We start from the raw sequence: 25149 nt of genomic DNA, 5'->3' as shown, positions 1-25149 counted from the left end.
AAGGGGTCAAATCCCTGAGTGCCCCAAAGAGGCAATCTCTTTAAAGGGTTAAATCTGTTTAAACCTTGGAAAAAGTACTTTGGGGGCGCCTGGGTGGCTCAGTGGGTTAAAGCCTCTGCCTTTGGCTTGGGTCATGATCCCAGGGTCTGGGATCGAGCCCCTCATCGGGCTCTCTGCTTAGCGGGGAGCCTGCTTCCTCCCCTCTCTCTTTCTGCCTGCCTCTCTACCTACTGTGATCTCTGTCAAATAAATAAATGAAATCTTAAAAAAAAAAAAAGAAAGGAAGAAAAAAGTACTTTGGAGAACAAGACCTTGAACATCAAAGCAGCTCTTTCTAGGTATTAATAAGGCAAATTGAAGTCTCTTGTTTATCAGGGGCCAAATCTTGGTTTCTCCACATCCTGGTACAGCCACTCTGCTCCAAGAGCAAACCTGGTTATGTCCAGCCTCTGCTGGTGCGCGTCCTAGGGCTGTAGAGGCACCCAGGTGTCAGGAGAACTGGGGAGCCACAACAACCGTTAAACCGTGGACGGTTCCGGTAAAAAGTGTCTGCTCGTTACGCATTTCTTAGGGGCGAAGAAGGTGTTGAGCTTATATGGGAGATGGATGCTGAAGTATTCAGAGGTGGTAGTGACCTCTCGCCCCTACATGTTTTGTCCCCAAGTATCTGGAGACAAGTGCGGCAACCTGTTAACTGGTGAATCCATATGAATAGAGCATTCAAAACGTGTGCCAGTTGAGTTTTGTAGAGTTGAAAAATTTAGGCTAAACAGTGGGCAGCATGTTCGAGAACTTGGAATTCGCAGTCTAGCCGAAGCAGTAAAAATACGTGGCAACTCATGTGCTCAGAGCGCTTCCTGGGGGCAGACCCTTCCCAAATCAAGATGCCGTCATACCAACTTCTCAAAGCTATTATTTATTCTGTACAAGGTTTCACTGGACATCAGACATTCTACTCTTGCTTACACAGTAAACAAGTGCACATCAGCCCTTTGGCTCAGGTTCACAGGGCTTCCCTGGGGAAGGGGGTCAGGCCAGTTAAACTTGGGGCGTCTTTCTCTGATGCCTCCTTCTGGGAGCATTGGAAAGCTTCAGGCTCCAAGGGGCACAAGCTGGGCCCAGCCATGTGGATGCACAGAGCTCCGTGCCTTGGTGCTGAACAGTGTTACTCTCTGTGACAGCACCGAGTTTTGTCCAACTACTCAGGGAAAATCACGCCCGTGGGAAAGAATCGTACAGCTGAGGCGAGATGTCCCCAAACACCCAGGCTCCAGCTCCTGGGGTAGGACTGAAGACCGATGCCAAGGGGGGCTGAGGGGTGGCATGGGCATCCCTGAGAAACTCGGTCCAAAGGGCCTATGTCTAGGAGGCTCTGAGAAGGGATGGGGGCATGAAGGTCAGGAAGAAAAAGCACATTAAAAGGGAATAAATTAAAGGTGAGAAAAGCTCTAGGGATAAGGGGCTTGTGCTATCCTTCAAACAGCTGGGGGGAGTAGACCAGGGGTGGCTTACAGGAAGTGGGCAGGAAAAACTTGATACACTACCAGAAGAAATCTCCTTCTACCTGCTCTCCTCTCCACCTCATTGCAATGCAAACCGAGCCAGGGGCTAAGGGCATGACCCCCATGATCCCCCAGCAGGGATGAACATGGCACTGGGGAAAAGGGAACAGGCTGAGGGATATTTCAGGGAGGGGAAGTTACCCCCTGGTCCCCAAATGCTATAAGGCACAATTCTTGGAGGCAACTAGATTCCATCCAGAACATTAAAAAAAAAAAAGAAAGAAAACAAAAAACCTGTTAGATCCTGGGTCTACTGTGGCTGTGCTTGGGGCCTGGCCAATACCCACCTAGCACCACTGGGGGCTAGCATTAGAAAAGCTGTATTTGAAGAACTAAAAACAAAACAAAACAAAACAAAATGACCAGCACAATGTCCCAGCTGTGAAGAGGTGTGAAGGAAGCATCTCCCATCTGAAAACTTTAGTTATGGTAATTAAAAAAAAAAAACCAGGTTTTTAAAAACCAAAATCAGCTTTTTTTCCCCCCCAAAGTCTTCCCCTTGTCTGTCCCCCTGGAGTTAGCAGCGTTAAGAGGGCTCTTGGCTCATGAGTGTTTTTCTTGCTTCTGGACCAGTGAGCGGGGTCCAGGTGAAGACAGGTGCCGGGTTCGGGCGCCAGTGCTTCCAGGCGGCGATCCTCCCAGCAGGCTCCAGAGGGCGCTGTCTTCTCGGGAGGAACTGGGGGCTGGAAGGGCAGCAAGTGGACCAGGATCTTCTCCCCACAGACCGCTGTTGTTTATTACACACAGGAAAAAAACCACAAGCTTAAAACTGCAAACAAGAGACGCTGAGGGGGCACTGCGCCGGCTCCAGGCTCTGTGTCCTGTCGATCTTCACGCCAGGTGGCTCGGAGCTCCCGGCTCCCGGCTCCAGACCCTGACGGCTGCAGCAACTCCTGCTCGGCAGCGTTACTTTGCTTTATTTTTCTCTTATTTGTCAGGTTCTTTTTTTTTTTTTTCTTTTTGTCTTAAAAAAAAAAAAAAAAAAACTTAGGGTGTGGGGCCACCATGGGGAAGGGAGAAAGAGATGTAGCTCCTCGCTGCTACATGCGGGAGGGCGGACTGGCCAGTTCGTAGAAGAGCAGATAGGCGTCGCTGGTGCGCACTTGGCTGGAGGACATGGGTGTGACGCTGTGGAGAGAGGAGGGGGGCGTCAGAGCGAGCCCTGGAGAGGGGGCCACCGGGACACATGCGGTGGGACTGGCAGACTGTGAGGGCCCACTGCTCCTCTCCCTAGATGCCCCGGAAGCCGATCTCTTTTGCAGTCTTCTAGAAATTCTGCAAAGGGGTGGCAGGCTCAGACATATTACATGGCCTTTTGGCTCTGACCTCTATCTGGTAAAGGGGAAGCCACACAGGTGGGTGAGGTACAGGTGTATGGCAGCCAGGAGCCCTGCCTGTCTCAGGAGCCCTGCTCTGTCTCACCTGGAGTCATTGAAAGTGTGCCATTCGCCTGTCACTGGACTCCGGCAGTAGGCTGTATAATGGCCACCCATGGTGGTTCCAGAGTGATTGGACACAGCGTACAGGTTGTAAACAGCGTGGTCTGGGGAGGAAGTACAAGGTTTCAGGCCCCCAAAGCATTCCTTGCCCCACGTTCCTTCTCCCTCATGCCTCTATTCCTGGTTTTCGTTAACTCATTCTTCAGCAGCTTCCTCCCACCTCCTGGCCTCCCATCTGGATTTTAGGTCCTTGCGCCTTGTTTCTGCCCTCCCAGCTGAAAATACTCACTGGTGTTTTCTGAGGCAAATTCTCTCAAGTCCAGGTCTCTTAGTGGGAAATTCACAAATGTTGTGAGCTTGCTGGTTCGTATCCTGGATTCTGAGAACCGCTTCAGGTCTGGGGTTGGCATTAAGTCAAGGACAAGAGAGGGTGGCAAGGGTAGTCAAAGCAAAGGGGACTGAGTCCTAAGAGGGTGAAGCACTTCTCAGAAGCAAAAGAGCAAACCGGGAAAGGAAAGTCTACCACGTTTCCTTCTCCCTACTCTGCTGGCCCTCAGTTCAGCCCCTTGTCATCAGTCACTCCCTAAAGGCAAGTCCAGCTTGCCACGGTGGACTGGATCTTAAGGATACGGAGCACCAAGATCTTTGGGAACCTCTGGATGGAGAACTTCTTTATACATCGTTTTCTGGCTCGGCATCGACAGCACGTCTGCAAGACATGACAACCAGAGCTACAGAGGACTTGGGGGAGAAGTCAGTGGGCTGAGTCCAGGAACTTCCAGGATGCATCTGCTGGTGACAGGTCTCTCCCAGAGCAGTCTCTTGGGCGTGTGTTCCCGCTCACAGGGGAGGGGACTTACCGGCTTTTCATCACCGTCAAGCACGTCCTCTTTAGTGAAGAGCCTCATGCAGTCCATTAAAGTCACCTCAGGATAACCTCGCTGGGAAAGACAGAGAGTACGAGTCACAGAGGTCGATGACATGAGAGGATAAGAGTGGGCGCTTCCAACGTGAGGCAACAGGGGCACATACCTTAGCGATGGGCAGTGAGAGGTCCCAAAACGGATCAAAGACTGTCGAGCAATAACCACAGTCGGTACAGGTCAGGGAGCTCTTTAGTTGCCCAACGAAGAGATCTGCAGAAGAGATGGGACAGCTGAGCTTAAGCCAGGAGAAGGAGCACATGTCTTCTCCAGGCTGTGTGCCCTCTCAGCGCTCCTGGCTCTGTCCGTGGGCCACTGGGCAGAAGGAAGGTCCCCTGAGAGGATGACTCTTAGGGCTTTTCACGCTCACGCTCTGCTCAGGCAAAAGCAGTTACCAGGGAAAGCACGCCTTCCTCCCATTCATGCACTTACCCCCAATCCGACTGTCTTCCCGTTCTAGATATTTCCTCCACATCTGTCGTCCTTTCTCATCATCACTAGGAACCAGAGAGAGGGAGACAACTGGGTCAGAGCTCATGCCATGAGAAGCTTACGGATCCATCAGTCTAAATCTTTAATATTTAAAATTCTCTCCAAATTATTACCCCCAAAGAAGTCAGCCAAACACTCAAGTTCACCAAGTTTTTCTTCCCCACAGCATTCTCCTCCTACTTACGGAAGATGATCGAGGTTCTCAGGGTTGGACTTGGGCCTCACTGTCACTCGGTTCACCTCGTTGTGGAGTCCATCCAGAAGAAAGCGAAGAAACTCCTGAGCATCTTGCTGACTGAGTCCAAAGAAAAGAGTGAGCAATGGCTCTCATTCCGAGAACAACCCTGTGGCCGGCACCCACCCCGGGGAGGACATGTCAGCAAGGCTCTTACTTATAGCCAACGAAGCGTGGTGCGTATCTCTGGATCTGGGTCTTGAACTCAGATGGGCTCACCACATCATTGGGAGATGAAGTCCATATGGTCTGGATTAGTTTTGCAAACTCTATCGGAAGGAGAGGGTAGAGAGGGGGGCGTGGAGGATAGGTGAGACATTTTCTGTAAGAAACTCAAACTAGAATCCCAACAAAAAGAAGCCAAAGGGAGAAAACTAGGAGGGACACATACAGCACACAGCTACTGATACAATAGTGGAGCAGAACCAGTGTCCAGGGCCAGGCTCCTCACCTTCCATGAGGGCTGTGTGGGCATTGCTGCTGTGGCTGAGATCCCGCATGTAGAGCCTCTGAAGGCAGTAGTCCCTCAGCTCCCGGGTGTTGCTCAGGCACTGCAGAATGGAGTTCATGAAGCACTGCAAGAGATCACCCGCTCAGTAAGACACAGCCCTGTCTGGCATGTCCACTCCCCTAGTACCAGAGGCCCTCTGGCTCATCTACCCCAGAAATGAACACTCCCACAGTCTCAAGTTCCTCTTTCTGTAAGGGAAAGGGGCGCCGTGGGGCCAACTCCCACTGGCGGCACAGGTGACGTAGCTGGTTATTGACTGCGAGGTGTACAGAAGGGTGTGGGTGAGCCGGACAGAAGTGGGTGGGAAATGATGGGCGTCCTTCAGGATAAGGCTCCGGGAAAGCAGCTGACAGTAAAGAGGGCAACTCCCCTTTAGCAGTGCTTCCTGCTAGGGGCCAGGAGGGAGGCAGCGCACCACCCACTCCGTAAAACCCACCAGCCAGGATGGGCAGTATAACCGGCCTCTAGAGGACAGGGAGTCCACAGGAGCCAGAAGGGAACTCTGGCCAGATGGTCCCACTGGGACAGGAGCACGTGGCCTGAGGAAAGAAGTGGGCTGGGAAGAGCTCACCGTGTTCCCAAGGTTTCGAAGACCAGCCAGACCCTGGGCGCTCTTAGAATTCTGGAAACAAAGAACACACGGCATATGAGGCTGAAGGCAAAGAGGCTGGGCCAGTGCTAGGCGCACTCATGCATCTTTCTGCCAGAGCCAGGAGGATCAGGCACACACATTGTTCTCTCTTCAACACACAACACAGATACTCTGCAGGGCTTTCCTTTCCTTTGTTGACATGTGCTTTCTCTGATCTGTACATGCCTCTTCAGTCTCTGCCATACTGGAGGCTGGAGATTAGAGCTAGAGCCTAGGAATTCATGTATTTGATTCCCACCTACAAGGAACTCCAGGTCCCAAATCTGGGCACTATCTCAAATGACCCACTTTTCTACCCCTAGATGTCCAATACATGAAGCAGCTGTCGTAACAGGCGCTTCAAGGAGATCTTGAAATGTTCAATGACAAAATGTCTGAAGTGAGTTTAAGATCTTCAGCTTGAGGAAAACTGAAGTTGGCCTGCTATTCTGAATTGCCTGAGACAGGTGGAATTCCTTCCAGCTGAGCTCAGCTCCCAGAGGCTGATTAAAGCCTGGGAGAATCCTCCCTGCCCGGCTCAGGTTTCCGCATCCTGACTGGTCACTGGCCGGGAGCCCTTCTGATGGCAGACTGTGACCACACAGGGGTAAGCACCTGGCTGAAGGTGCCACTCTCGTTCTCGTCCCTGGAGGGGTGGAGGTTGGTGAGGGGGTTGGAGTGAGGCAGCTGCTAGGTCCAGATCTCTTGCCTAATCCTGGCCCTACCTGCAAGGAGTCAGAAAACCTTCGGGCTCAAAGGGTTAAAGAAACAGTGTGCAGATGAGCCTGCCACCCCCTCTCTCAGGGAGGGGACCCGGGAGCCGGCAACTCTGGAGCAACACTGACTGGGGCATGCGTGGGGCCAGCTCAACCCTGATCAGAACAGGAGCCTGAAATAACTCAGCTAAAATTACTCATGCCGTGTGCTGACAAAGCCCATGAGGTTGTCAGCTCAAGGGGGTGGGGTGGGGAGAGGCAGGCTGAAGGAGGGCTTTTCTCAGGAATTGCCCTGCTGATCCCACAAGTAAGAGGATCCCTTCTTGCCAGTTATCAGGTCTAACACTAACAGGGAGGGAAGGAAATATACTCAGAAGAGAGACCTGGTTTCTACCTGCAGTTAGCAAGCAAAGCTTATTGGCAGCAGGTGGGCATAAGCATCCTTGAATTCTGCCAGTGCTAGCAGTATACGGCCCCAAACACAAGATTTTAATCTTACCTTTCTGACAGTCTAAACCCTGATGTTCCAGTAAGAGAACCAAAACAGAGATAATTCCCTGGACAAAGACCTTATCAGGGTTTTCAGGAAGACCTGGAGAAGGACTTCCCTGGTGCCCAACAAAAACACTAAAGCCTCCGTGTTGCCCATTTGGAACTAAACGTTAAAGCCTGTCCACCACAGGATACCCGTCCTCCCCTCCCCAAAGATCCACTCTCACGCTTATTTTTGGCATTGCTTGTTAGTTCTTACCCCCTGGGCCTCAGACAACATCTGTCTAAAGGAGCTGCAGAAGCAAAGCCTGGTGATCATGTCAGTGTCCACCAAAGTGGACCTCCAGCTGAGACAATAGTCCCTCAGCGCTAATGGGGACAGGGCAGTGGAAAACTGGAGGTGTCTTTGTACTGAGGCACTTCTGTGGTGTTGACACTTTTAACACTGACCCAGCACAGTGAGGGTCAAGAACACGTCATCACCTACGGTTACTGTTCTTGAGAAACTAACTCTACTAACGGCCTGGCAGGTATAGAGATGGGGAAGGTTCCTTTATGGCTTTGCTCGGACCCTCTGTTCATTTTTCTTTTTGTAGGGGTGGGGGTGGCTTGTGCCTTTGTCTAAAATTTCCTGGATTCAAAACTACTTGCCAATTTCTAAGCGCCCTGTGTAGAAGGCGGCTGGATGAGAGGAGTCGGGGGGTGGGAGTGGAGGGGAGAGCAGGGCTGTTCTATGCCCAGCCAGATATTCTTCTGCCATGAATAGGAAATCAGGAGCTCCAGGGAAAAGTCAGCACTTTCCATTCTGGAGAGGAACAAAATGTCCCAGGAGTGACCTTTCTTATGGGGAAAACAATCCTACCTCTGGGCCGACAGGGAGAGGCTAGAACTGGAGAGGTTGGGGGAGAGACCCCACACAGCGAGCCTCACCGGGAGAGAAGGAAATGACTCCAGTTGCTATGTGGCGTGCATACGCAAAGACGTGAAAGAGTCTGGATCAAGAACTTCCTTAAAACCAGTCATCAGCAAACCTAACCTTGACTTAGGGGCGACCACTGTTCTAAAAGGTCAATGCCACCTCCACGGTTAGTAGACAGACAGCATTCACCCTCTGTGAAGGAGCAGGGGGCTCAGGGAGAGCCCGCTCTGGGTTAATGGGGAGGAAACATTTGGGGATGTGGGTCATATAAGCAAGGCTGATTGAGGTTTCTGTCTTTACACTCAAGACCCCAGTAAAGGGCTTTCCTGCTTACTTCACCTGTGCCATGAGGGTCAGCCATGAGTCCTGGCTGCGGCCAAGGAGCCTGGTGTGGCCCTGGCACGGGGCAGTGCACGCACTGCCAACTCGGGAGCTGGTGCCTGTTACATAAGATCTGTCAAGCTCTGGCCCCTTCTCCCTTCCCCAAGGGGGCAGTGCCCAGCTTCTGGCCCCAGCATTACCCTGGGGTGGCTACTTCATCTGAGGGATCCACTGCCCACTTAGCAGAACTGGGGGAGGGCAGGCAAGGAAAGGGAAGCTGCCCTCTTTCACCTGTCTGCGACTCCTCTGCCCTTCACCGGGTCAAAGGACCCCCGTTACCAACCCTTCGGGAGAGCGCCCTTTGGGGCTAGTGAGGAGGGGGCGGCTCTTTTCCAACAGCCTTTCTTGCTGGGTTTTGGCCTTGGAGGAGTCACACCGCCGAGTCCAGCGTGCTGCGGGCACCCTCACACAGCGAGAACTAGTCAAGGTTACGCTTTCCTGCACCTGTCCTGAGAGGTGCCAGGAATTAAGAGCCCAAGGGCCACCTGGTGCCCGGGTCACGAAGAGGGAGAGGAAGGGGGGGGGACCTCAGGGGCTGGGACCTCAACAAGGGGAGGGGGCCGCGAGTAAGCCTGAGATCACCTGGGGAGGGGGCATTCCTTGCCGGGAGACCCTAGGAAAGGAGGGGTGGGGGCTGGGAAGAATCGGTCCCCCCGGCTCCGGAGCGCGCGGCAGACGGGGGTGGGGGGCGTCCCGGGGAGGAGGCGGAAGTCCAGGCCCCCGGCGTGGGGGTCCCGGAAAGGGGCCCCGCGTACCTTGGCTTTGTTGAGCAGGAGCCCCACGAAGGTGGAGAGCAGCAGGGAGGGGGAGAGCGGGGAGCGCGGCCGCAGCTCCTTGGCGAGGGCGGGAAAGGGGGAGGCCGGGGGCTCCTCGGGCAGGGTCACGGTGTACGAGGTGCGCATGCTGGGGGGCGGGCGGCGGGCTCGGCCCCACGCCTAACGTTGGCAAAGGGGGCGCGGGGGAGGACCGCGCGGTGCCACGGCTCGGACGCTGAGGCCGGAGAGGCAGCCACAGGACACCGTCCGCGGCGCCCGGCGGTAACTGCTCCGGCCCGCCGACCGCGCGCTCCTCCGCCTCAACCTCCCCGGCGCGCGCCGCCAACCGCCCCGGTACCCGGCTCTCGCGCTCCGGCTGACTGGCGGCCCCGCCGGCGCCTCGGGCCCCACGACGTCAGCGCCGGGGGCGGGGCCAGAACTCCCGCCCCGCCCCTGGCGCCCGCACGCGGCTCCGAGCGCGGCCGGGGCCCCGCCCCCCGTCCTCCTCCCCCGCCTAGAGCCTCGGGTAGAGCGGCCCCTCGCCCGGGCATCCCCCTGCCCGCTGACCCCACCTTCCTGGCTGCCGCCGAGACCCGCCGTCCCCGGGAAGAGCGGGACGGGCGCGCCGAGCCCCGCGCCGGCCTCGGGGTCGGGACTCAGGAGGACCCCCACAGGACTCTTGTCAGTCCGGTGAGCCCCCCCCACCAAACCGGGCCGCTTACGGTTCCTGACTTCTGGGGGCTGCCGGGCATTTGGCGCACCCTGTGAAAGTTCCGTGCTCTCCGCGGGGGGAAGATGCACTTGCGCACAAACTTTTGCACGTCGTTCAGGGGGACTCAGGCCCTCCCGGAGCCCGACACGCACACAGCTCTCGAGGGTCGGTGGGCCCCCGAGTTAGGAGCACGGATTTCCCTGGCGTCAGCACTGAGCCCTCCCTGCCCCCCACCTCTTCCCCAGTCCCAGTTCGTCCCATTATCAAGAGAGCCAGTGCTCTTATAAGGTACAAGAGGTCACTGTCCCATTTGGCTCCAGGGAAGAACATTTTCTGGCTTCTTCTGTCCGTTTACCCAGCTCCATCTCTCACAGAATCTCAAATTTTGGTTTGTTTTGGAAGGTGGGAAGAAAGTACCACCGCGGTGGGGACGCAGGTGCTCAGCCTGGGTGGGGGCAAGCAGACTGCTCTGACCCTGAGGGCTTCGATGCCTGAAGAGCAGAGGTCTTTGCATCTCATTTCAGATCCTCCACCGCCCCTCACCTATCAGGGACCCACACAGAATCTGCCTGAAGAAAGTATCTTGTTTGGAGCCTGCTGGCTATTTTTAGCCAGTATTTTTAGCATTTAAAAATACTCTGAGAAGCAGCAGCGTGTGCTGTTACTCATCTGTGGCCTCCTTCTGTTCCTCTTGGCATGCTCATGGCCACATGTACACGCGCCCTGCTCACACGACCTCAGCCACATGGGGAATATGTCCGGGACACAGGTATGGGGTGGGCGATGGTCAGCAAGGGCACCGGTGTGAGATGGTGAGCACCCCTGTCCCTGTCCTCACTCCGTGACCAGATCCCGGAGGTGCTGCCTCAGCCTTCTCCCTGCTTCCCTCTTTCTAGGCACACCCTTTCCAGTGAGTCCTACAGTGTCTGCAGCAACGCTGGCCTTTGATGACACCACACTTCTGCCTGTAAGCTCCTAGAGCACCTGACTCCTGCATCCAGCGTGGAAGCTGAGGTAGCTCTGTCTGTGAGGCTGTCTGTCCCCAGGCTCCTTCGTCACCACCCTCGCCCTTCTCTGACCCCTGCTGCTAACCAACCTGCTCTTACTTCTCTGCTTCAGCACTGGCCTTCTCTCACTTAAAAGACAAAACTGCCACTGATTAAGTACTCACTAAATGCTAGGCACGGGCTAAGGGCTTTATATATATATTATCCCGGTTAATTTGCATAATTAACGCAGTGATGTAGGAACTATTATCTCTATTTTCTAGATGAAGGTCCTTAAGTCCTGAGAGGCCAAATGACTTGCCAGAACCGCAAAGCTAATAAATGACAGTGTGGGGCTTTGAACCCCAACCTGGCTTACGGCAAATCCTGTGCTTTTAACAATTACCAGGAGATTCTGGAATGCCCTTCCTGCTCCCTGCCAATTAGCTGCTTGTAAAGTCTGCTCAAAACTTGTGTTTTCCACCAAGCCCTCTCTAAAGAACTCCATTCAGCGTGGAACAGCCCATCACAGCATAACCCCTGTCTACTGGTATTCAGCTTACACCGTGTTAATTTATCTTAATATGTTTATCTTTGTTTTATAAGTGTCTTTAAGGCTACTGTAAATGGTTTTAGATCGTCTGTGGCTTGTGCGATCACACTGAAACCTCCTCGGGCAGGGCTGTGGGTTCTCTTAGTGGGCGCTTAATAAATGGTGTTGATGTCATGTCTAAGTGGGGGCCGGACCAGGCTCTGTTGAGTATCCTGGAAGTCCCACTGAGCCTCACAGGGTGGGGTGAGTCTGGATTTGCATGCTGAATAAGCGTGCTGTGGTAAGCACTGTCTTCACAGGTGCTTCCCCACTGGAGCATTTGGCCTCTCGCCCCATGACTTAGGCCAGCAATGTCATGACTCTAAACAACTTAGGCCAGTACTCCCACCCCAAGACATCTTGGCATTGTGTTAGCACGCTCACTCCCTCTTTCCTGGGAGGTAGCAGGTTAGAGCCATCGCTGGGAGCAAGGAGGCCCAGATGAGGAAATCTACCTGCAGGGGAGCTCTTTGAGAAGCCTGGGGTGAGGGGAAAGAATTCACATAGGGTCTGGTCTCGTCAAGCAGGTCTGACTGCTGTAGGACACAACCAGCAAGCAACTGTGGCTCATTTCTCAACCGGCCAAACCCCCATGACACCCTTTCTCCGCAGTGGCATTTCTTGAAGCGGGTGGAGAAAGAGGATGGATCTTCTGGGATTGGAATCTGGCTCTGGCTCCACGACTCTGCCTCAAATACGCTGAGCTAATCCGAACAGGACTCATTCCTGAAGCCCGAGATTGCCATGGCTCAGAACCTGTGCTTGGCCCATGTTCCCTGTGGTTAAAACTTTTCTTCACCTCAATCCTTTTTGGCAAGGATGGGATATAAATAAATTAGAGTCAGGGTTAGCTCTGTGAGGGCAGGGCTGAGAGTATACCCTGCTTCCTCCGATCTCAGTGGCGGCTTGGTTCAAGGGTTTTGGAAACTCTGCTCTGACCCAGGCAAATGACCTCCCCTGCCCCCTCCCCCCCACTAAGCACAAACCTGTCATTACCATCCCAAGTGGATAGACTGGTGGCTTGACTGACTGACTGAATGGGTAGGGGCTCCAAGTCCTTGTTGTGGGCTGGGCTTTTAGCCCACAAGTGCCACTGGGGACCGAGGGCCTTCTGCTTCCCTATATCACTCCGACCCCAGGAGGCCAGAAGCTCTGTACTCTTTCCAGCCCTAGGGCAGTCTGGCCCGAACCAGCTGGATTCCAGAGGCCCACACACGTCCCTCTCTTGCTTATGTTTCTGTGTGGGTGCCAGTTTTACCTATCCATCGAGGTCGGAGGTGCAGGGGGCCACGTGTGCAGCCTGGGCCCTGAACATGATGTTCATTTGTGTAGCTGCTGGTCAGTGGAGCGGCTCCCCCGCGGGCAGGGAACATTTTGCCGGGCTCGGATTAACTTCTCCACTGCCAAGCCCCACCCCAGCACTCTGTTAACTCATGAAGACATCCTGGAGCAGGGGTGAAGGGAGGCAGGGAGGATGATGCTGGGCGCTGACTGAGAAACTGAGCCTCGGTGAGGTGGCACGGGGGCCACCAATGAGGTCACAGAGCATAGCCCGTCTTCAAGGGATGGGGACCATTGGTGTCTTGCTGACACCTGTCCGAACTGCCTGTCCTTTCTCAGCAGCTCGTACTGGTCCTGGTCATGGGACCCTTTAGCTTAAGGTCTCCTCTGAGAGGCCTTCCCATGTCAACAGAGACTCAAGCCCTCAGGGCGTTCAGCTTCCTGGGGGCGGCTGAGAGGGTCAGGGCAGCCCCAGCGTCCCAGGCTGCTGGCTGGACAAACAAGACGGCGGGATGCACTTCAGCATGGCTGAATAAACAGAGAAGGCAGGGGAAGAGAGAGGAAGGTCACACTTCTCCACTTCTCACCCCGGACCGCTAGGGCAGTCAGTTCCTGCCGCCTTCAACTTGTTCTCTTTGGAGTAACCCCTGCTCGTTGCAAGGCAGCAGTCAAGTTCAAAGTCCCACCCAAGAGTAAAATCACATGACCTCCCCTTATATAATCTCCCTGTCACTGAACAGCTGGGCACCCAAGGCTTCGGGAGATGAGTCAGCAGCCCCTTGGCAAATAGGACCCAGGTACTCTAGGTTCCCAGACCTTTCGCTCCTAGCAACAGGTTTTAGAGCAGAGGGCAAGGGTCTGGGAGAGGCTGTGTGGGGAGGATAGGCTGGCAGCCTCTGAGCCTCGCTCCCTGGCTCTGCATCTGAGCAGCAGGTACTCAGCCTGATGACTGTGCTCTGGAGGGCCCTGGGCCAACCCCTGCATGTCTAGGGGAGAGCAGAGGGTGGCCTGGGCGGGGCGGGGCGAGGGTAGGGCTGAGGCTGGCAGGCAGAATGCCAGGGCTGGGGAGGGAGCAGTTGGAGGGGTGGAGCAGGGGAGGATTAGGATGGATTGTAGGGGTTAAAGCGCAGCCCTGGCAGGGCTCAGTGGGAACAGCTTGTCCTTCCATAGGCCCAGGGAACAGGAGAGGTGGGGCGAAGGGGGGCCATAACTGGGCTGGGTGCTTGGGCTCCAGGCTTTCTGCTGGGCCAACCCACCTGGCCTGGCTTGGAGTCCCCACAGGCAATGGGTGGGGTGGTAGTGAAAGCTTTTTTTTTTTTTTTGTCAGTTCTGAACCATCAGTCCCTCCCATCCAATCTGTCTGCATTTTAAACAGCACGTGGAGCCCTCATTATCTTAGGCTGAGCTGCAATCCCCCCGCCCCTCCCCACTGGTGTTTTGTTGGTGCATATGCAAGCATGGGGGTGGGGGGTTTCAGAATTCACGATGCCCCTCTACCAGTCCTTCACTCGTGCTCAGCTGAGTCTGTAATATTCCAAGTTCATGTTGGCTGTTGCTATGAATGAGGAGAATGAGCCTGGTTAGAATTGTTCTACTCCCTGGTTGGCACCTGCTTTTGACTTTTCCTTTATGAATGTCAGCTGTAGTTCAAGTTGGCTACCCGGAGAGCCCCTGGGGCCAGGGCCACCCCAGGGGACCCCAGAAGAGTCAGATCACACTGGACCCTGCCACATGATACAAGGGAGGTCCCCTCCGCGCTCCACTCGGATGCCAAATGCCCCTTTTCTGTCTTCTTTTTCACCAACTCTTCCATAGCATTTTATAGGTTTCAGATTCCTTCATGGCCACTTTGCTTTGAGCCTCACGACACCCTATGAGGTGGGCAGGGCAGTATGACCCATCCCTTTTATGGATGAGGAAACATAGCGCAGACGAGCGGTGTCTAAGGTTAAAGAGGCAAACTGTTCCTTCTAGCCTCAGGCGGCCCCTCCCTTCCCCACCACCTATGACACTTAACGAATGACACCTGGGGCTGCCTCCTATCACAACTATTTTAAGAATTTATTTCCCCAAGTTAATTGCGAATGCACTGAGAGCAGGGACCACGGCCTTCATCTCTCTTGCCTCCCGAAAGTGCCTAGAAGGGAACAAGGAGGACTAACATTTATCAAGCACCTACTGTGTGCCGTACAACCTTTGGTTCCTTACAATGATCTATGAAGTGGGGAACTATGAAGACTCTCATTTTGTCAAGGAAACAGGTGCAGAAGTTAAGGAACCTTCTTTGAGGTGGACTGCTAGCAAGCTGAGCCCCGAAATGAATGAATGAGAAGTTCAGATCCCCAAATGGAGATCTGAAAAGACACTGGACCCAGTTTTAGAAAGAAGTGGTGCGGGCCTCGTGAGCAGGGTTGTTGTGACCTCAGGAGAGGGAGTCGGCAGCAGGAAGTAAGGCTGAGAGCGGTGAGGAGAGGGAGTGAGGCCACAAGAGGGTCTGGCCCATGAGGGGCTGTCCCCATCGGTAGTGTCTTGCTTGTGAGCTCAGGGCGAGACACTGGCTCCACTGTAGGGCATTACTACTCAGGTGTGCTGTAAGCTGGTTCTGGGTGGGAAGGAGGGATGTTAGGGTGGCCGAGTTTGCCCCCAATCTGCCATCTCTCTGAGGTCCTCTCTCAAAACTCTCCTCTGTCTGGTCCTGGAGGTGGAGGAAGGGCTGAGGTGTCCCCTGTGGGGGGGAACAGGGAGGCAGCAGCCTCCAGGGAGGGAGGTCTGAGATATGGCTGTGTAGGAAGGAGGCAGAGTTCCAATGGAGTTTGACGCCCCCCCCCCCCCGGCCCACCAAGGGAGGAGACCCTGCTCTCATGATTGGGACTGAGCGTGGGTCTGCAGTTTAGTCTGTGGAGAGGAGGTTTTCAAACCTCAGCATGCTTAAAGGTTACCTGAAACGCTTATAAGAAGGACAGATTCCCAGGTATATCCCTAGAGAGTTTGATTCAGGGATCTGGGTTGGGCCCAGGCCCCTGAATGATTAAGCCGCGCAGGTGATTCCTGCGGACCTCACTTTGAGGAACACTGCGTACCATAAAGAACTTTTCTCTTCTGAGCAAAGGGAGGGAGCCTCCCAGAGGCCTTTAGGGCCCATCCACTAAGAGCTGCTTTCTGATTGCCCCCGAGGTGAGCCACACCAGACAAATCTAAGTGAATCATGCTCCAGTCCAACCATATGTCCCTCTGAGAACACACACTTCTCCTAGGCCAGGTCTGTTGTCCCCCGCTTCTCCTCATGCCAGCCCTCCAGTGTAGCCGGCCCTGCCTTGTCAGGTTCTGAATGCTCTGGGAGGCACCACCTTTTGTGTCTCCGTGGCCCTTCATAGACAGCCCAGCAAGACCAAGACTCTCTTAAGACTCTCTAAGTAATGTTATCAAATTTGTCCCCTCAAGACCTCTAGTTTTGTTAGGCTTAAAGGTCTATGACCCAGGGGCGCCTGGGTTGCTCATTGGGTTAAGCCTCTGCCTTCGGCTCAGGTCAAGATCTCAGGGTCCTGGGATCGAGCCCCACATCGGGCTCTGCTCAGCGGGGAGCCTGCTTCCCTCTCTCTCTCTGCCTACCTCTCTGCTTACTTGTGATCTCTCTCTCTCTCTGTCAAATAAATAAATAAAATCTTCAAAAAAAAAAAAAAGGGTCTATGACCCAAAGCCCTATGCCTGTCTTGTACCCCTGCTCCCTTTGTCTGGATGAGCCCACTAAGCAGCATTTATTTCTTGCTGTGCACAGCTCTTATTTCCAAAAGGCACCTGTCCTAGAAGTAGGGTACTGGTACACAACACCCAGCTGTCCTGCCCACTGGTTTGTCTGTCCACCTGCCCGTCCATCCATCCATCCATCCACCCACCTATGCATCTGTCCATCTGTGCATCCATCTCTGTACCCATCCATACGATCAGCAGGTTAGCTGTATCTCCACTACACTCCGTGCAGTGCTAGGCCCACGAGGAGGCATTTAGGGATGTGATTTCTTTCTCATTCTTTGAGAGCTTGCCACCTGATGGGTACACTAATAACTAAAGAAATGGCAGAATGTAGTCAGTACCCCAGAGAGCTGTGTTCACAGATTAGATGCAAGCCAGTCTCTGGCAGGACCAGAATACAGAGGTATGGGATTATCTAAAGCCCTAGACAAAATTGTTTCCAACATTTTCTCCAAAGACACATACATGATAAGCACTGCTATCCAGACACTCTGGTCCTGAGCCAGGACTGGTGTCCATCAGAGGGGAGTCCCTCTCCCCCTGATGTCTTATGCCCAGATGGTAAGCCAGGTCCCCAGGCTGGGAAGTAAAAGCCCGAGCAGGAGGAGAGAGACAGTCAGAGTGGGGAGGCCTCTCTTACCACAGGGAGCACTGGCGGTGTGGGGGCCTCAGCATTCAATCCAGGATGGCGCAGGGCCTGCAGGGGACCCTGGCATGCTGGGTGGCAAAGCGGAGGGTGAGCACTGCAGTGTATGTGGGGGTAGCCGAGCATTTCTGGGAGCACTGTTGGATGGGCATCCAGTGCAGGGGTCGTGAACTGGGTTTCCTAGGGAGAGTGGGAAGGCCCCTGAGCAAGGCACTGAGCCACGAGGGTACCAGACATGCTGAGATGACCTCTCTGGCTCGGGCTGCAGGAGAAGCTGTCACAGGGTTTGGGAAGGAGACCTCTGCTTCGATCAGCAGTCAGATGGGGAGTCCATCCTTTAACTGGGGTCTTCTACATCCTTTGCTGCCTCCCCAGCCTATCACTGGGTCCCCAAGGGGCAAACTCACCATGGTGTCTCGCCCTGGGGAGCTGGAGCGGCTGGACCCAGGGGCTTGGCCCTTGCTCTTCTCCCACAGACTGTAGCGGCCACTGGGTCGGTAGGTGGGGCTGAGGACTTCAGGGACTCGAGGGGTTGGGGCCTGGGCAGGCACCTGAGGCGCACTGCCCTTCCGGCCATAGTTCTCCAGGTAGTCAGCCAGGTACTCCGAGCGGCTAGCTGCCTGGTAGAGCCCCTGCAGGGCGCACAGCTCCTTGCGCGTGCGGGCCAGCATGGGGCTGCGGCCCAGGTTCCCAGGGTCTATCCGGTAGCTCTCTGAGGTCCGGAGGCTGGAGAAATCCCGGGCTAAGTCTGATTGACTGTTTGACTTCTTTTGGGTCAGGGTTCCACCCTGGTCACGGGCAGTCACAGGCAGGTAGCTGAGGGAGTTGTTGGTTACTCCGTAAGGGAATCCGCTGCCTCCGCTGAGTCCGCTCCCTGAAGGCCTCTCAGTGCCCCGAGTCTGGCTCTCGGCTCGCTTACCTCCCCCGATGATGTCAGGTCTCAACAGGGGGCGGCCCCTGTCATAGTCCAGGATGGAGGAGGGACCATAGGTTCGGGGACGGGTGAGGAAGCTGGTCGGGGGGCCTGGCTTAAAACCAAGCTTCTCCTTCTCCAGGAAGGAGGCAGCCAGGTTGGCCCCATAGGAGGAGGGAGTGTAGGTGCCATAGCCCGATTTGGCATAAGGGGCATCTGTGTAGCGGGCCGATTCTGTATAGCGCTTCAGGGTGGAGGAGAGCTGGGACATCCTTCAGGGCGGCACTCAGTGGGTACTGGGAGCCTCATGGGCTGGAAGACAAGGAAAGTGGTTGTCAGAGGGCCCTGCCAGGTGTCAGGCAGGGTGCCCCCATCCCTCCTCTTCATCCCCACCTGGCTGGAACCGCAGATCTCAATGAGAGACCACACGGCCCATTTCCATGAGAGGCTGGCCCACCACTAAGAAACACACCTATGCTTGTGTATTCACACCTGAGTACACCTGAGTGAGAGCCCAAGATGTGAGCCAGATTCTACAAACCACACAGGGCCACCAGTCAGCACATCCTGGCTGCTCCGAGTGCTCCCTTGCAAAGTCCTAGACGTGAGGGTGGGGACAGCCCTCCAGGTGACCTGCAGTATGCCAGCCCAGATCTCAGCTGCTCCCTCTCTTCCTGCCCTCGACCCCTGGATTGAAAATGCCGGCCATTTTAAGAATTAAGTCTAATTCTTTCTGCTGAAAGGAGCAGCATGGATCTTTTTGGAATCCTAGTCTGAGCTGGAAAGGCCCCGGACCATTTGGTCAGATCCCTGGTGAGGAAAAGGAGGCTCATGAGAGGAAGCAGGGGTACTAGGGGAGGCGGTGATGAGTGAGCATGTGGCAGGAAGCAGACTTGACCTTAGTCTCCAGATACAGTCCCACAGTTTTTCCCTGGACACGGTCACCTGCTCTGGTAGGGAATCCTCGTGTGGCAGAAACTTCTTTCTTCACGGATCTAACTCAGGTGGCTCTAAGCAGAGTTGGGGTCCTGCGGCCTCCCAGGGGTTCCTCTATACCAACATCCAAGCCAACAAGCTCACGGTGGTGATTGTGCCAACGGGGCCCCCTAGAGGCTAAAATCCTTCACTACAGGCCATACTCCTCGTCCCCACATCCCGCGCAGTTGAGGTGGGTCTGGTGAAGGCACATAGGAATCTCTGAACTGGGGGGTCGTAAGGGTCCTAAAGAGTCACCCCCCCTTTTAAAAAAAGATTATTTATTTATTTGAGACAGAGAAAGCGAGAGACGGAGTATGAGTGGAGGGGGAGGAGTGGAGGAAAAGGGAAAAGCAGACTCCCTGCTGAGGATCATGACCTGAGCCCAAGGCAGACACTTAATGGACTGAGGCCCCCAGGCACCCAAGACTCATCTGATTTAACCTCTCTGGTGTACAGATGGGAACAACGACACTGATGTGTCCAAGGTCACAACTAGCAGAGCCAAGATTGGAATTCAGGTCTTTCAGGTTTCTAGTCCAGTGCTTTTCCTACTGGACCTTGATTCATCCCTCCCCATCAAGTTTAAGTTCACTTGGGGACCACCAGAGTCCTAGGTGTGCAGGCTTCATCTAAAATGGAGCTCTGAGGGCGGGCAAAGGTGCTTCGGAGAGAGGAACAAGTAGGATCAGGCCTCTTTCCTAGAGGCTATCAGGGGTTCTTGGGGGGCTCCTGCAAGGCGGGGGCCAGAGCCCTCCAGGAACCTCATAGTGGTGGTACAGGGCTGGTTGTGGCTTGCCCCGTGACTGACTAGCTGGGTGATTTTACACTAGTCATTCAGCCCCTCTGAGCCCCAATCTCCTCACCTGTACAATGAGTATAATCATCGTCATTATGGTTCCTACCTCACAGGGTTGTTGCGAGGAATAAATGAGATAATAACATGTGGAAGCCCTCAGCTCCGAGAGTGGTTATTATCTGTTCCCCCAACCCCTGCCAGGCTCTGGGCGCCTCCTTTGTAGGCCTGTAATAATGTGAGGGCTGGCTGTCTCCCGGCCTGGCCGGCTTCTGACCTCAGCCCGGGGCGCCAGGCTTCCCCTGCATCCCTCAGCGAGGCGCGCGGGTGAGCGCGCGGTGGGCAGCATCTCGCTGTGCCGCAGACACTAGCTCGGGCAGCCCACGGCCGGCCCTAGTCTGGCAGCCCGGCCCATTTGGGCAGAGAGGAGTTGGTGCCAAGCCCCAAACGCTGATGGCTTGGCAGAGGGCCCTAGCAACTCAGTCCATGCAGGGCGTGGGATAGGTGCAGGGGTGGGAGATCAGCGGGCGGCAACCTCCATATGGATCCCAGAACAGAACTTCTAGACCCTGCCAGAGACCGGCAGCAGTTTTCAGTCTGGGCTGGCTCAGAAATGCCTGGTCTACATTTACTACGTATGCTTTTCCCACCTGGCCTGGGGACCCCCATCTGCATACACACACCCTTGCCCACTGTGTTCCTACCGCCAGCACAGCTCCCACTCCTTCCTAGGAAAAAGTAACTGGAGGGTGAACTTGTACAGGGTTAGAGGGGAACCACAGCTCTCCTTCCATCTGCTTGGCTTCCTGGGGTACAGAGAAGGAAGAGCATGAAGCCTGAGGGAGGCCGAGAGAGACACAGACAGAGGCACCAGGGCGGGGGCGTGGGACGAGTCCTGCTCTATTTCACTTTGGAGAAACTCCATCAATAATTCAAAGTCAAAGAGACTCCAGGTCTCGGGAACTGGGCTCTGGGACACCGGGCAGCCAATCAGATATGGCCTGCCCCCCCCACCCCCAGGGCATGAGCTCATGCCTCCTCCCCATGGCTTTCACTCCCCCTCCTCCACACTAAGGCTCCCAGGGAATTGGTATTCTGCAGGCAGTGCCCCAGACTCGTGACCTCTCCTGGCCCTGCTTATGATGCAGAAGTGCTGCGGCCAAACAAGGTACAAGGGACAGGGACAGACAGCCCTGGGAAGCTGGCAAGTATTCCTTGGGAAGTGTTGGGGCTAGAGGTGGAGTCACACCTTGAATCCCAGGAGGCCTCCTAAACCCCCATTCTCCTGTCTGCTCCAATCTGGCAGGCGAGTGGCAGACCACCTCCCCCCTTGCTCCCATAGCAGCCTTGGCTCCCATCCCTAGCAGCTGCCTTCCAGTGCTGACGTTGGGCTTAGAGTTCCCGTGTCCGGGGAGAGGGTCCCTACTGGGGCTGAGGCCTTGAGCAGGCGTATCCCCTCCCCTAACCCCTAGTTTCCCTCTTGAGAAAAGTGTCAACACCTTCCAGGTGAGCTGACAGCTTGGGTTGTTGCCCCTTGGTGTTACCTGACACGGCTGTCCCTGGAGGCCGCAGAACACACCACTCGTGGGAGAGCAGGCTGGGCCCTGGCTGTAGGCTTGCTGCGCAAGACAGGGACAGGACGGGCACTCACATGGCTTGGAGTCTCCTCGTTGCCACAGGAACGGCCTGGACTGAATGGCCCTTTCATGGGGCAGTGGGAGGCGAGCCGATTGGCTGGGATCCCCTGTCTCCCTCCCTGCTGGGCGTGGGGCCCCTGCTGCCCTGCTCCTTTTGCTGTTTACTGGGAGCTGGCAAGTATAGGCATGTGGCTCTAGGCAACTCCTCCCCAGGTGCCCGCCACCTCGGACAGCAGGGGCACACCACCTGCCAAGCTCCTCCTCCGTGTCCTCTTCGCCCGGGCACCTCCACTCTTCCCTGCTCTGCCAGAACTCCTCTGTCACTTGGCTCAGTTTCCCCCTCTTGGGAGGTGCAGCTGCCTTCCCTCCACAGAGCCCTCTGCTTCCTGAAAGGACACGTGAGCCCAGCGACCGTGACCCACCAGCAGGCCTCGCACACCTCTGGACCAGGCACTGCGCTGAGTGCTCCTGTCGCAGCTTCCACGCGGGTCGCGGCAGCCCTCCCTGGAGCGCTGCCTGCCCAGTGCTCCTCGCGGCGCACTTCCTGCCGAGTGTCCCCAGAGCCCCAGCACAGCGTTAGGTTTTAATTCTTTCGGAGAAAGAATTTAAACTTAGAAGCATCATGTGAAGGTTTAATGATTTACATTAAATCGAAGTTGGTATTTTTATTCAAGATTCAATAGACAAGGAATGAAATAATGAAACTTTGAAGCGTTTATCAGTCCTATTTTTGAAGGTCCTGAAGTTTGAAACTCTACGAAGACTTTTGGGACGCCACGTACCAACGTGCCAATCCTCACGATCGGCCCCAGCAGTGGGTGCCATCCTTACGCCCACTTGCTCATGAGGAAACCAGTGTTGGCGGAAGTGACGCGGGTTTCCCAAGGTCACGCTGCTCCTCGAGCAGTGGCCACATAGGACTGGCACCTGTTCTCGGCCCCCGAACAGCCACCCTGAGGCCAGCACCTCCACTTCGCACTTCCCTGGCCTCTTCCCAAGCTGGAATGGGGCAGGACCTGTGGCCTGGGGTTCTGGGGGACACAGGCATCCCCGTCTATGCCACAGTGTGGCAGGTACAGACGCCCGCAGGAGGCGGCCCTTTGAGTTTCCACTGTGGGCAAACAAAAGCAAAGCCAAGTGCAACCTGAGCACCAGTACAATTCTGATCCGCCAAGAGATGGTCCAGAAGGCCTCCATTTCACCCGCAGTGCCAAGCTCCCGAGTGTCCCGGGGCCCTGGCATTTAGCGCCAGCCAGGGCCCTTGGCCCCAGGCCTGGTTATGGACATGTCCCCCAGCCTCCTACCCTTGCTGCGGCTTGGTCCACCCCCCCAAGGTACCTGGGCTAGATGAGTCAGGGGTTAAAATGAGCCCTGTCTCCCTGTCTCCCTGGGCAGCCAGCCCCCGTGCGTCAGCCACTGTCATTTCCTGTTGCTCACGTGAAGGGCTCCCTAACCTGCCCAGCCAGGGGAGGGACTTGCTCCCCAGGAATCTCAGACACTCCTGGCCCCCAGGGTAGGGGATGGGTAATGTCCCACATCCCAGGAGGCTTCGTGGCCCCTCTCTGCTCAGATCCACTGTGCTTCTCGGGGGAAGGCATGCCAGCTTCTGTGGCCTTGCCACTGCCTGGATAGAAAGCCCCTAGCTGGGTTTCAGAGGTGTGCCTCAACAGAGTTCAGTCCTCCTCTCCTCCCCAGGTGTCCGGGACAGGTGAGTGGGGAGTCCCAGCCAGTCCTGCCAGGTGCTTGGGAACCTCCACAGGGGTGACCTCAGAGCTTCCCAAAGCCACTTGCTAACGCCACTGGAATGAGGCACAGCTGATGTGCTGACCTTGAAAGGTAAAGCGGGCTGAGAGAGGGGTCCTGTCTCCCTTCGTGTCCACGCTCTGACCCGCACTCCTGTCTGCTTGGGCACTGTCTGGGTACAAGCATCAGCTCCTAGGTTGAGGGATGTCCTGGCAGGTGTGCTGGCTGCGGGTAGGGTGGAGGGCCTCCATGGGAGCTGTTTGTGCTTGCCTTCTCAGTCCCCAGCAGCCTCAGTGTGCCTCCCCTCCACTGTCACCAGTAGCTCTGGCTCTCAGGGGCTTGCACCCATCGGCCCACCAGTTTAGTGCCTAATCCTCTTGCATGCCTCAGCAGGGGGCCATTCAAGAGAATTTGGGTCCAGCTTTGTCTCCCTTGCTACCTCCAGTAGTTGCCCCAGGGCTGGGAGGGGGTGATGGGATGACAGAGACTGGAGATGACTGTGAGAATCCTGACTGGTGAAGTAGGGGGGTGGGCCCAGGGTAGTGTCTCTACAGCAGGCTTCTGGATTTAGGGTTTGGAGAGGGTAGCCATCTCGACACTTCCAAGAAAATGCAAAGGAATGGGCCTACAGGCAGTACCGGTATCCTTCAATTCTCTTCCCTAATCCCATCTGTCGGGAGCTCTCCTGGTGCCCCCACCCCAGGGGAAAGTCCCAGTCTCCCTCCCTTTCCTCCAGGGCTTATCTTCCGTCTGTCCTCATCGCCCCTGCCTGCCTCCTCCAAGCCTTCACCGTCCATCTTGCTCTAAGCACTCCTGTAGGCCCAGCTGGGCAGCCTGTCACATGCTCCCCCAAACACACAGGGTCCTCGGGACAGCGGGCCCCATAAAGTTCACATACTAAAGGGGCAGCTACTGACCTGTGTCCGGGGGCACTGGACAGGATCTGGGGGCTTCTCCTTCCCCAATGAGGCAAGGGACCGTGGTGGAGAGCCCCGAGGCTAGAGTCCGACTGGGGCTGGGTAATCTGGAGCTCAGGTTACCGACTCCGATATATATAGTATCTTATCTGACCTCACAGAGATGGCTAGCTCAACTCACTTGCATTCCAAGCCCAGGGAGAATTAAAGGGGCAGTGGCAGGCCCTCCCTTGAGGTGCTGCCCTAATGGGCCAGTGCCAGGCGAGGAGATGGTGCGAGGGCTCTCTGAAGGGGAAATTTTCAAGTGGAACACAAGGGGGATCCAAGGGGAAACAAGGGGAAAGAGGATAGAGAATGGAGAGAAGAGGGGGAAGCTTCCGTGCTAGTCCAAATCCTCCCTTGGAGGTGGAGTACACCTAGAGATCCAGGCACACATATAGTGAGAGGCAGGCGGGACCTGGCCTCAGGGGTTCGGTCCAAACTCTTTTCTAATGGACTTCTAGACCTGGGCATGTATTCCCGTTCTTTCCCTTTTATTGGCTCTCAGACAGTGGGAAAGTCATGTAAGCCATCTGAACCTTAGTGATTTAATCTGTAAAACAGGAGTAAAAAGTATAATAATGCTATACCTCCCAGTTGTGACGATTAAATAAAATAATATTTATAAATTTCCTGGCACATGGTAAAAGTTCAATAAATGCTAATAATGACTATACTGAATACTTCCACTAATAATGATAATTAGTGGCAGTATTTGTAGTAACACCTACCACGGAAACCTTCCTAGGGAGAACAGGGCCTCTGGGCCACCCCTTGGGAGTGCTGTGTTCTAAAGGCAGAAAAGAGCCCCATGGTTTTCTGTCCCATAACTGGCAAGGGCAAATGACTCTTGCTATAATTCCAGATGTCCAGCCCATATAGTGGAGAAGAGCCAGGCCTACTTCGGCTCCTTCCCCCTTTGCCTAGAAAAATATAGCAAGGGTGGCTGCCTGGAGGCTAGCAGGAGAAAGCTGCTCGGGGGGTGGTTCCACTCTACCTGTCGCAGTGCTCAGGATTCCAAGGCCACAAAGCTGGGCTGGGCAGGCTCACAGGAGGATGGAGCAGGATTCTTAACCTCTTGGGCCTTGGCGCTCTTGTCTGCTCCC

General features: G+C 55.3%; 1 protein-coding gene across 3 annotated transcripts; it reads right to left on the bottom strand.

Annotated features, from left to right (window-relative positions):
* Nucleotides 1-894: 894 nt before the first annotated feature.
* On the bottom strand, nucleotides 895-24155 carry USP2 (ubiquitin specific peptidase 2; the record flags this gene model as incomplete). 3 transcript variants are annotated; one of them, XM_080817698.1, is made up of 13 exons in its annotated part: nucleotides 895-2690; nucleotides 2985-3105; nucleotides 3291-3398; nucleotides 3632-3710; nucleotides 3862-3942; nucleotides 4034-4137; nucleotides 4357-4421; nucleotides 4601-4711; nucleotides 4809-4920; nucleotides 5103-5226; nucleotides 5734-5784; nucleotides 17431-18248; nucleotides 24005-24155. In XM_080817698.1, the coding sequence occupies 12 exons, from the start codon at nucleotides 18205-18207 to the stop codon at nucleotides 2603-2605; spliced, it is 1821 nt and encodes a 606-aa protein (XP_080673824.1). In that variant the 3' UTR covers nucleotides 895-2602. The 3 variants fall into 3 exon arrangements, with proteins under 3 accessions (XP_080673824.1, XP_080673826.1, XP_080673825.1); XM_080817700.1 differs by lacking the exon at nucleotides 24005-24155 and adding an exon at nucleotides 17018-17203 and having other exon boundaries at nucleotides 17431-18207; XM_080817699.1 differs by lacking the exons at nucleotides 17431-18248; nucleotides 24005-24155 and adding an exon at nucleotides 9057-9465.
* Nucleotides 24156-25149: the final 994 nt, after the last annotated feature.

The sequence above is a fragment of the Martes martes genome (genome assembly GCF_963455335.1).
Source record: "Martes martes genome assembly, chromosome: 10".
Lineage (NCBI taxonomy): Eukaryota > Metazoa > Chordata > Mammalia > Carnivora > Mustelidae > Martes > Martes martes.
This window is presented reverse-complemented; position numbering and strand designations above follow the sequence as displayed.